The 12,327-nt window shown below is 51.5% G+C and overlaps 2 protein-coding genes across 2 annotated transcripts; both read left to right on the plus strand.

Moving 5' to 3' along the window:
- Window positions 1-3,845: 3,845 nt before the first annotated feature.
- On the plus strand, window positions 3,846-4,305 carry NCS57_00182200 (uncharacterized protein; the record flags this gene model as incomplete). Its single annotated transcript, XM_053051873.1, has 2 exons — window positions 3,846-3,924; window positions 4,055-4,305. 2 exons carry the CDS (start codon window positions 3,846-3,848, stop codon window positions 4,303-4,305), a joined length of 330 nt encoding a protein of 109 aa, XP_052920388.1.
- Window positions 4,306-5,239: 934 nt separating this feature from the next.
- Window positions 5,240-5,907, plus strand: NCS57_00182300 (uncharacterized protein; the record flags this gene model as incomplete). Its single annotated transcript, XM_053051874.1, has 2 exons — window positions 5,240-5,508; window positions 5,742-5,907. 2 exons carry the CDS (start codon window positions 5,240-5,242, stop codon window positions 5,905-5,907), a joined length of 435 nt encoding a protein of 144 aa, XP_052920389.1.
- Window positions 5,908-12,327: the final 6,420 nt, after the last annotated feature.

Raw genomic sequence — 12,327 nt, forward strand, 5'->3', positions numbered from 1 at the left:
CCGGATCGCGGATCGACGATGGGCGTAATCGATTGTATGCCCAAGAACATCCCCACTTCGATTAGCAGACTGTGTCGAAATGAACCAGAGAATGTACCAAACGGATGTGAGAAAAGTCAGTTCCCCGGATGCTTCTAGTCGCTCAACATAGCCCAGTCACCGACCCGATCATTACTCCCACCCCGACCACGAAGGCGAAAGATAGTGAGGAAGAGGGCGAGGAGGGCGGAGAACCGAACGTCAACCTCATAGTAGGGGCTGTCGTCGGCTCTGTGGGTGGCTGCGGGCTCATTATCGCTGCACTATGCCTGGGGATTCGCATCGGTAGGAGAAGGACAGGCCCATCCAGAAGCATCAGAGAGAGACTCCGGGCGTTGCCTAGGCCTTTTGTGTCTATCGGATTGAAACGTCCACCGCGAAAAGTGTCTGGTCAAGAGGTTACGACTATACAGCCCGTGATCAACAGGGGTCCTGCTGAGCTGGATGCCAACTCCAATCAGATCCCGACCGAGAGAGTCGTTGTAGCTGGGGCAGAAGGGAAACCACCAACACAAGCTTGGGGTTGAAGCAAACGGGCGTGTTGGAGACCATCAATATGAATACAACAAGTCTTATAGGTCCATATGCAAGTGTAACTCGACCCGTCATGCAAGAAGCCTACTGCGACAATGACATTACCCCATTCGAAACGACTGAGTGATCACCCCAGACGCGCTTATTCAGCTTAGTAGATAAACGAACCGTTCTAATGACTTGCAGGTTACCCGTTTCAAAACAAGTTTAGAGCCGGATCCTAGAATTACGTCGTGTGAACGGTTCCGCTATCAATGGCGTCAACATTAGATCTTCGAAACGTTGGGCGTCGGTCCGGGTCATGGGGCCCTTTACAGCCCGACGAAATGTACACGCCCCTTTGGCCACGCCGCACAGTAAAAAGGATGGTCCATCTTGTTTTGCCCCTTTCCCAGGATCTCGGTATCAAGATTTTGTCGTGCTCGGAGCGGGAGATTGACGAAAAGCAGCTGTCAAAGTGAAAAATGGTGACATCATCGCCAAGGGGTCCGATCTCTTCAGCCCTTGCCGGCTCCGAAAACCGGTATTTTTCTTATCGCGAAACACCCCGCCATTTTCTTTTACTCAATTGCCCACAAGGCCAAGGTGGAACCTCGGTCTCTTCGGAACACAGATTTCTTGTCGATGCTGGGGGAATTATGTCCAAGTGACGTCGTTGGGGCAAAAACAACCCTGGAATTATCGCAAGGCGAGGGTTTTTTCTCACATGCATCGATCAGCGTTGTATTGTTCCGGGCTCTTGATCCCAGCATTTCGTCTTTGAGGAGAAGAAACGTGCGTCGTCGGCTCGGCTAACTCTTCTGCATCCCGGGTCGAAGGGGAGCCTTTTCTTGTTCCCCAGAAAATGTTTATACTGTGCAAGAGGGGGCGATGGATCTCATACCGAGACTTGCCCGGGCGGGACGCCGGATACGGAAGCCCATATGGCCGGGCCGAGGCCGGAGCGGGGTGAACGGCCTTGGCACCGGGGAGGGGGTTTTCGACGATAGAGTCATCGAAATTGACTGATATCGCGAGCTAGCTATCGCAAACAGAGCTAAGAACAAGACGGCTCGAGTCAAAAGACACATAGAAATTCCCCGGCCGGAGAAGTCGGTGAGAGAGCGAGGCGCCACCGGCGGTGTCAAATTTGTCATGGTCGGCAATCTTGACGGCTTCTGGCTTGACTCTTGGAAGGGGTGAGGTTTGCACACTGTACGATTGGATGTGAGCCCCATGACTCGGAGCTTGCTCAGTGGCGGTGGACTCGAGAAAAATCTTTTGACACAATGCGCGCGAATGGAAGGGAACGAGTCAATGCTGGACAAGGGGATGAAAAACTTTGACGAGCAAGCTGGGAGAAGCCGGAGCTTGCGAAAATGTCTCTTTCCCCTGGGCTTGCGCCTTGTCTCAGCGCCAAAAAGGCTCTTTCAATAGGTTTCTCAGCCGTATTCAATAGAATCATGGCTTGGGTTTCAATAGACTCTACGGTTTTCCGATAGACTCTCAACGGCCGCCGGTCGAGGCTGTTCGACAAGGAGGGGCAGCTGAATCACACACACATGGACCTAGAGCCCGGGACCCCGGGACCAGCTGCTGAAGAATGGCGGCTCCGGGATTCGCAGGAGACAAGGATCTTTACTCATGAGCCCTGCCTGCAAGGCGGAGGTAGGCAGTTTCAGGGTATCACACGGAGGCGCGACCCCGGATTTCTGTGCATCCTCGACACACGCACGCAGAGAGCAAGAGATCTGGACCGTGACGCGCGGAGAGATGCCATTCAGAGCATCATTGTTGCAAAACGCGCCCTCAGTGGTTCAAACACAAAATCAGAGACAGTGATTCAACACTTGCTTCATCCTTTTTCCCCATTACCGCCCTATCCCCCCGAGATCAATTGCCCATTCGCCATGGCCTTGTCCTCGTGGCGCATAACTTCCAACCATATCCCCCCCCACTCCCCGCTTCTTACCCCCAAATTCACACACAAGGGCTCAAAACATGTGACGGGGGGACAAACCCCAGGTTCTTGTTCGCCGACCTTCTTTTCCAGGATTGCGGCACATGGTCTCCTCTTTCAAATCATGGGGTAGATTGATACTAGGCTTGTCTCAGTGCCTTACCAGATTGCCTTTTCGCACGGATGCAGGTGATCTGACAGGGAGGGGGGACAACTCAGCCTCAGTCTGCTGTCCTTGATAAGAAGAGTACAGTTATACAGTTCCAGCTCGCGTGCCTCACAGCTTCGTGTCAGAGGGTCTAGAGCTCTGCGAGGCAGCGGCGCACGGGGTGCCCATCTCCCATTCCAGAGGGCACCGTCAGCTGTGCGTTCTAGGTCGGTCTGCCAGCCCTGTAAGGTTGACGGCGACCATCGTCAGCAGTCCGGGAGCAAGTCAGCAGCTCCCCATTATTGTCGTCGTCGTCACCTTTTGTGCTTCCCCTCTTTCTCGGTTGAAAAAAGAAGACAACATCATATGCATGGTTATTTGCCCTGCTGGAGACAATGAATATCCACACTCCCCTCTCGTGGGCCCCCTGTAAAAAGCAAATGCCTGCTTCCCCCGCAATCAGGCCCCATGGCGAGATGCCGCGTCGCGTAGGGGTTGGCTGGCCAAAGTGGCGGCGGATCCCGAGATTTGCTGGGCCTCGTCCTGCAAGAGCCCATGTCTGCTGTCTGGATGGAGATCACGGAGGAGAGAGCCATGCGAGCTGCCTGGTTAGGCTGAGGCCAGCTTTTTTTTTATACACTTTTCTTCCCACACTTCTCTGATCTGACAGGCCGAGAGGGGAGATGGTCTTGTCTGACAGGGCTGGCTGAGCCCAGGCAGCTGCTGCATAGCCATTCAATAGCCCCGGGCAGTGTATCACAACCCTAGCGACGATGCCACGATGCTTCTTCAGACACAGTGTGTCTTTTTTAAATGTCCTCATCCGTGTCCGCGATAGCATCAACAAGATAGGACTATCAGATGGTTCTTCAGCTAGACAGATAGACAAAAGGTCTCACATCGTACCATCGACTCATTTCTCTTCGGCCGGGTTCGCTCCGGGTGAGGCCCGAGCTTTCTCCCCTTTTTTTTAACGATAACCACGGTAGCGTAGCGAAAGAGCCCAGCCTCACTTTTTTTGGTCGTATCGCGATGGATCGGATCAGTTCACCGAGGCGTCTGGACTTTGTTCGCTGGCTCCACATGGCAGCACCCCCGTCGACCCAGACCTGCCAGAACACATCATCAGAGCTTGATTGAATGTGCGAATTGAAAAAAGAAAAATTCCCCATGAAAAATGTGCAAATGCTCGACGTGGACGAACGCCAAGTCGGGATCGGCCAAGTGTCGGTTTGTCTTACCATGAGCGTTCTATCGAATGCGGGTGAGATACGACGCCAAAGTGTAGCGCTCGTATCACCAGCGACCGTCCAACATTCTTTTTCAAGCATCAAAATAAAGAATGAAAAAAATCTGGCCGAATACGTGAGATGTAGTTACTCTGTCAAGTAAAGATCCGCCAAAAGCAAAGAAGGGAAAAAAACTCGGCATCCCCCCCAAAGTCAACGTGTTCGTCCAGTCAAAACTCAGGCCGTCCATCCATCTCGACTCGGACGACTCCAACAGGGCGGGTTCAACACCCCAACGGCGAACCCTCATCTTTCCGCTTGGTGTGTGTGTGCGCGAGGATGAGACTCAACAACAACAGATGGAGAGAGGAAAATTCCCTCAAAAGATGCCATCTTTCGTGACATCCCGATGCTAGGTCGGACCCGGGATCTGACTCTCACGACATGTCAGCCATCGGTCGCCCCGAAAGACAAAGATAAGATGGCATTTGACAAGGAGCAAGCCCTTCTGACGTATCCCCGCAAAAAGGCTGGATGAATCCGAGAAGGCTTTTTCCTGTGCCTTGTTCGTGTCAGACAAAGCAAAGCAAGCCTTGCCATCTTTTTTTGGCCCTCCTCCATATTCAAACCACATGGGACGAGACAGCCGCTCTTCCGCTATGGCCACGCCGGGTTGAATCTCACACTGTGCTGTCTGCCCGCTGGGCCGCCCCGGGACGGGCTGCCTTGTTGGGCAGCGGAGGCGGAGGTCGCCACAGTGGATGAGGCCCAGCTCTCCCAGCGACGAGGCACAGTGCGGCTCAGCACCCCACGCCCCTTTTGTGAGAGTCACTCCCCCCCTCCCCTGTAAAACCCGCCACCCTCCACTTCCAGCGACCGACCTGAGGCTCCAGTCCCATCCATTTTGAGTGGAGCAGACCTAAAGCGTGGGCCACCTCCAGGGCTTCATATTTCCATGTCCCATCCCCCCGAAATCCCCTTCCCCAGCTTTTCTACCTTCTCCTCCTCATCATCTACAAATCTACAGACCCCCAAATCTTGGTCACATCTATTCAGCGTTTCTTGCTTGCTTTTCTTATTCACGAGCTGGAGCTCCTTTTGATCAGTGCTTGACGCATCCACCAACTACTCACTCGCCACACACCAAACCGAGAAGGTACCTCTCCCTTTGTTTATACCGTCGTGTCCATTCCAAACGACCCAAACAAAGACATCAAGCACAACAACAAACACCACGCGCAAACAAACAACTTCTTATATAACTCTATACGCATACCAGCCCAGCGCAGGTCGCAATCCACAATTACAAACTCTTGCGATCAACTTTTCACACACACAACAACCGACACCATGGCCTCTTCAACCGAGACAACTTGCTACTACCTCGTCCCCAATCTCCAGGCCCTCGACCCCTCAGCCCGCGAAGTAGACGCCTCGGCCTACGCCTGGGTCCAGCCCACCATCATCGAGGACGAGGACCTGACCTTTGGCGGAAAGGCCCTGAGCACCTGGTACGAGGAGGAACGTCGCCGTCTCAGCAGCGGCAGCGACGAGGAGGAGCGCCGCGGACGCGAGCGCGTGAGGAGGAATTACTCGCGATCTTCCAAGTCGCACAAGAAGTAATCGACTCGAGTCAAGATCAGGAGGAAGAGGGAGTTTGATGGCGGACATCTCGACATTATGATACCCCTTTAGACGCGCCAAACGACACTCGACATCTACCGCCACAAGCAATCCTTTGCTTCCTCCACGGATCAGCCTGTCAAACAGACAAGGCATCTCCATCTACCATCTACCTCTCGCACCCTATCTCACCTCAGACCTCGCCATCACTCCAACGAAACGACTATAGACACTCAGACTCAGATATCCACCCAACCCGATACACCTCCAACCTCTTCCACCCGGGAACACACATGTACAACTTCCCTCAAACCCAACCTACCTCTTCTCTTTTGCTCGGTCTACATCAGCATCAGCATCAGCATTCGGAACTCTCTCACGGAAAGCGCATTTAGACTTTGGGAGAACCACATTTCTCCGCCGAACCCCCATTCCATCATCTGTGCAAGGCGGGAAAGCACAGCAGGGGTCTCGCAACATCTTTCAGGCGTTGTTTATTGTTTTATTTTGCATTTGGGATACCCCACACGGTTGGAAATCATTTATTACCACGACACACGCAGGCGTAACCAGCCGTTCTGCTTCTGTGATCTCGGTGTGAGGGGGCGGGGGCAAAGGGAGGGACCTGGATATGAGATGGGCGGTGACTCTGATCCCGCAAGAGGTAGCTCTTACTGAATGGCAGAAATACCATAAGTTAACCACACAATGACGTTTTGCCTCTTCTGCTGCGCCTTGTACGTGATGTATTTGATTTACCGGATCTGAGATGTTGACGTCGACAGCGTCTCTTTCCGCCACAGTCGATTCCGATGAGATAAGCCACGGAGCGAAAGCGAGGCGATCGACGCGTTCACCGCAGTCTAAACAAAAACACAGCTACCGTATCGAGAGCTTGCCCAGAGTAAGCTTCCGCGTCTCACTCCTTTTACAACGTTACAGCTTTCTCGTGAGAGCTGTTGCGCATCACGCCGACCGTGGCAGATGATCCACCCATGAGGTCATCCAACGCACCCCCCCTCCCCTTGTCAGAGCAAGCAATCATGCCACTACCACGTGTAGAGCGAGGACCAGCTCCCATGGACGGGGCGAACTCAGGGACAATGCTTGCAGGTCAGGGCCGTTCCAGGGATTGAAACGCGATCCTCTTTTTCACTGCCATGATGAATGACGTCGTGATTCTCATGCTGCGGTTCAAGTAAGGCTGGACAGCGCTTGATGTTGACAAACCGAGCTTAGCGGTCGATCATTTGGGGGAAAGAGGTTGCATAAGCAAACAAGGCTTATTAAGTTGAAAGAGGGTGGGAAGGAATACGCACAATACGATTGTGCGGATAATCGACTTTACAAGTCTTCGCCACTATGAAAGAAAAAGAGCGTGATTTCCCATGTTGCTCTCCCGTCCCTATGTCTCGGGCAACACAGGACTGTCAATCGGAGCCGCGCGGACCGTAAGATCTAGGATTTTCCTTTTTTTGACGTGCGTAGGGTCATCAGGCCAGGGCATGGGTACGAGTCAAGAAGCGCGTGGGGGTTGCCGATCAGGTCACGCATGGTGAGACGCGGGGTGATGGGTGTTGCGACCTTGTGGGTTGAGGTTTTCTGTGATGCCATTCTAGAGTCGGGTATCATGATTTGCATTATTTCTTCGGCTATTGTTGTAGATTCCGGGACGTCGGGCGTAAACTGGGCAACTTGAGAGTCGGGTTTACGTACAAAGGGGTGAACTTGCTCTACGGCAGGTTTATGCGGGAGGAGTTGAAGAGAGTGTCACGTAGTTGTTCCCGAGTTGCCGGTAGAGCTACTTTTGATTGAGGCATTGCCAGACTGCAAGTTTAGGCTGAACATTGACTTGAACTATGTTTGTTGGCCTATTGAAGTGTAGGGAACTCGGTATGGTTTCAGTTGTGGTTCCGGAACACGAGCGACCAGGGGACCTTGCAACCGGCAGTTGAAGCAGATTAGCCTATTGTTAAACTAAGACTCCCGCTATCTATGATATTAAGAGCCTCGCTAGTTGCGAGAATGAGCCATGTCTCACTCTATGAGACTGACAGAAGTGTCTCAAGATGTCAGACTTCAGTCAACGCGAGACCCGACGACAAGGACTCAACACTGGGGCGGTCAACAGATCGACACAGTTCAGCGTCTGCCCTCTGCAGGCCAGGGGCCAAGTGAAGATATAAAGAAGATATACAGATGGATCTGGTTCGAATTTCACATGAACTCCGTCGGCTCCAGGTCATTGCACATGCCCTCCACCTCTCCCAGCCCCCGCGCGGATCCCATGGTTTCATGATAGGGACTGGAGCCTCGATCACACCATTCTTTCTCATTCCGTTCAATAGTTCTACTTCAGAGTCGGATGGTTCTTTGGTCACTTTTGTGACGAGCTTGGGCTTCCTGTTTTGCTTGCTTTAGCTCACACGCTCCAGTTCTCTCAGGATTTCCCATTTACCCCGTTGCCATGACCATAGGTAGCCAGATGATGCGAACATGGAAAGATTAAACTTTTAGGTACAGTCAAAATTGCAGGTTGCTTACGTATAGAATTCTGAGAATGGAAGCTACACCTGTGGTGGGCATACATGGACTTTCCGTTGAGACTGTCCACTCCGGGCTCAGCAGAACCCATACACCGATGAGCCTGATACTGCAGCGATCATAAAGACACGGAGTTGCTTCTCCTCTGCTTGGCCTTTGAGGTTGACCAGCTAACATAACCGCAGCTAGGCCGTCTTGTACCAGCCATCTACCATCCAGCATCCCCAGACATGTCTCGATGGCTAGCGGTAGCTCAAGCAGTATTGGCCTGACGACGTTAACCAAAACAGGGATGTCCATCCAGAGGCCGAAAGTATAGATGTTGATTCCCCCGCTTGGGCAAAGCAGATGCAGATTGGTACCCCATCCTCACCGAACGTCCGCTCAGCGGTCTTCTACCTTGTCCAATATACACAAGATGGCTGGTTACCAAGCAACCTCGATGATACCAGCCATCCAATGGATATAGCATGTGAGCTCATCCTGGGCATCCAGGCCGGTGTCGATGGCTCGCCTCGTTTCCTGCCTTTGCCAAGACTTGCGGTTTTTTCTTCACTGCAGATATAACCCGCACAGAGCGGTGCCAGTTATCGGGTTCCAGAGAAGATCTTTGTACCCCTTGCAGTCTTCACTACAATTTAATACACACACACGCACACACACGAACGGCCCGTCTTACACTTTCACGGCAGCAGGAGTTTCTTCACCGTATCAACCAACACATAGACTTGCCTGTAATGCGTAATGCCTGCTTGCCGCAGCATTCATCCTTTTACGGGAATTCACTTTGAATGACCATCTCGTATTCTCTCAGTTTTACACATGGGCCATTGTCAGTGTGGTTCGCCAGTCGTCAGGTAACTGCACTCCTATCTCGCTGCAATTTTAAAACGCACACAGCGGTGCGAGCTATCCCAAAAGGGATCCTTGTGATCCCCATCAGCTATTCTCACTGCAGCTTCAACCCCTTCGGTCATGTTTGGTGACTGTAGCTTCATTGCAATTTTAGCGCACACACGGCGGCGTGAGTTGTCTCAGCAGGGATGCTTGTGTCACTTGACAGCCTTCGCTGCAGTTCCAACACCAATGGTTCGCCTCGGCTCTCCATGTTTCCGAATGGCAGTATTTGCATCGTTGAACTATTTGCCATTTTCTTCACTGCAATTTTAACACGCACACAGCGGCGCGAGTTGTCTTGCAAGCCTTGGTGGCTGTTCCACCCTTCACTGCAAATTTAACCCGCCCACAGACTTTCCTGTAGTTCGTAATGCTTGCTAGCCGATTAATCCTCTGGCGGGAATGCAATGTGAGTGGACATGTCGCTCTCTCAGTGTCCACTCCTCGGCCAGCGTCAACGTGGTTCGCCTTCGGTCCTGCAGCCTTGGCAACCAGGCAAGTTTCTTCACTGCGATTTTAACACGCACACGGGGCCTATTTTGGTGTTCGCATGGAATACATCCATACCTGGATGTGCCATTCTTGTGGAGGATTGAGAGTGTTGGGTCACTCGTTGTGAGTTTGTATATGCAACGTCTAAGCTAACTACAAGCTCAATCCTGGGAAAGGTCAGGACAACATTTTCCTGAAATACAAAAGGACGATTCTGAGCCCAAATCTTACTAGAAAGAAAATATACAATAACGGAATTACCGCAGGGAACAGCATTGCCGCGGGACAGTGCCATTTTACAAGGCCTTGCCTCTCTGTCCTGTCAAGCCTACCACACGAATCAAGAAATAAACAAGACACCAGAACACCAAAGTTATCCAATTTCCCCTAAATGTGATATAACAATTATTACATTGAGAAGAAGATCACACAATGCCTTAGTACCGATGTCTTCTTACTCCCCTGATGGTTTGTATGCAGCATGATCCTCGTTCAGATTGGAACTCTGAACCTCGGCAGCCCTCGCAAGAGATACAAAGTATGTTCTCTAGGTAATCAACAGTCCCGGGTTCCATTCTCAATATGTCAACCTGTATCCAGATCGCGCACCAAACTTAGGCAAACATGGCTGGGGCGATGCATCCCTTGGCTTCGATGAGAGCCAATGGTCGTCAAACTGCGCCATGACGAAGTCTTCCATTTTTTAACTGCAATTTTTAACCCCTCCCGAGGAACAGCAAGCTCGTGGGTAAGGGCTGTTGTCCAAAAATTCTCAAGCCATTGGGATCTTCCAGATGGGAGTCTGCCTATGACCCTGTGAAAGATGTCAACAGGCGGGGATAGCCCGTGTATTAGGGGAAGCTGGTAGACGGGACTTGGAAGACATTCACATGGAGATTCTATAAGTAGCCCTGTTCGTAAAATTTTGCTTTGAAGCATCTAGCTGTCAGTTCTCTATCCCTCATGAACGAGGTGATGAGGCAGACTTGCTGTCGTCGAATGATGGGCATAACAAGAGGTCTTTGGGCATGCCAGCGCAAAAGCCCAAAGAGCCTCAAAAACAAGGCAGCCAATTATAATTCCGCCGTACAGAAGTTTCAGGGTCGAGCTCTCCAGACATATAGTATGTTTGTGAATTGCTAGTCAACGGCCCTTATTCGTGCGCTCACCGTTCTTCGAGGGGGTTAAAATTGCAGTGAAAAACGACCACGCGTTTACGATTGGCTCTTATCTAAGAACCAATGGATGCATTGCCGGTTTGGATACTGACGCGTTCACTGATTACTTAGAGAGTTCCCAGAGTCACTGTCGAGTCACAGTCCTCTAGGTGGAAGACGAGAGCCAGCAAGACAACAGAGGCCATGGGCGAAAGGGAGCCTTATAGACGACATCCGGAGGGCCCTCGTAGGAGATTTTGGGAGACTTTTTATTTCTTCAACATTTGCTTCAGGGCATAGGAACTTTGCTGCCAGTTCCATTACTCTTGTGAACGAGGTGATGGGCTGTGCTTCTTGTCGTCGAATGATTGGTATAACAAGGCGTTTGGACCCGTTGACGCAGGAGCCCAAAGAGCCTCAAAAACGAGGCGACCAATTATAATTCCGCCGTGAAGAGGTTTTACGATTAATGCCTCTCAATGCCTTATACGTAATTTCGTCTACTTTCCAGAGGGTCCGTTCGAGGATATAAGCTTTTGCATCCTGCCGAGACTCGCCCAACCTCCCGGGTGAGACCCAAGGTCAATCCCTGCAGGGGTAATATATTAATAAATGCTTATTTTCCAACAGTACTATTTATTTTTGCAAGAGAATGCCGAAACCTCGTTCAAATGATGCCGAGGTGAAGGCCCCTCGGGTCGGGCATCAAATGGATCCCGTGCAGGGTTAAAAACCAGATTTCACGGCCCAAGGAGAATTGAGTGGAAAGAAAATTTGACAGGTGACAGGGGCAATCAAAAGTAAACAAAATCTCGGCAAGTCGTGAGGGTTTTCTTGTGCCTCACCCGCGGAACCCGTCGTACCCGGCGCTTAGACTCCGGCATTTGCTCAAGAGGCACAGTCCGGCAAGACCGGAATGCCGTACGGCTTTCAAGGCTGGCTGGAGAGAGACGGTGTAGCTGACCGCATTGGATTACGACAAAACGCCAGCTTTTCTTCTGTGCTTATGGCCTGATTATTGTCCACATCAGCAATAAAAATAACACACACGATTGCCAACTGGCTAAGAAACATCGATAGGGCTGACGGGGCGCAAGTTCGAGAACCCGAGGACATGGGTGGGAGGGCGCCAGAGGGAGAAACGCCGCAAAAGGATGTGACGCCACAAGATGATTAGCCACATACATTCCCCGGAATCAAAGGAGAATCCCGTGTGTCCGCTTTGTTTGTTTTCTCGTTTCTCGGCAAGCTTGGAATTTACAGGTTTGTACAGCCCCTCTCTAGCTGAGGGGGTACAAGACGAGGGCATACGACTTTTGTCCTCGTACAGAGACAATCAAGCATCTGATGCGCCTTGCAGGTAGCCACATGCAAGACTTGCACATCCCCCGCATGATTGACCGCTTTGCCCTTCCCTTGTCCACAATCAAAATGTGTCTCATTCATTATCAGGAAGTACATTATCAGTGTCTTTCTTCAGAGTCATCTTGTCCCGTCATGTGGATCCAGGGTCTCCGGTCCGCTAACGGGAGCCCACATCGGCGAAGCGGGTCTTGGCTGTCTTTCAGCCCTTTGAGCGACAAGTGTGTGAGTCAAAAAAAAGTCCATGATGTCTGCAAGAGAAAATCTTTGTGAGTGACCGGGTATATCGGAAGCCTCGGGCGTCCAGGGCTTATGTACTGTATCATGATAATTCTACAATTACTGGTCCTTTACTGTATCCCC

Source organism: Fusarium keratoplasticum, chromosome 1, assembly GCF_025433545.1.
Source record: "Fusarium keratoplasticum isolate Fu6.1 chromosome 1, whole genome shotgun sequence".
NCBI lineage: Eukaryota > Fungi > Ascomycota > Sordariomycetes > Hypocreales > Nectriaceae > Fusarium > Fusarium keratoplasticum.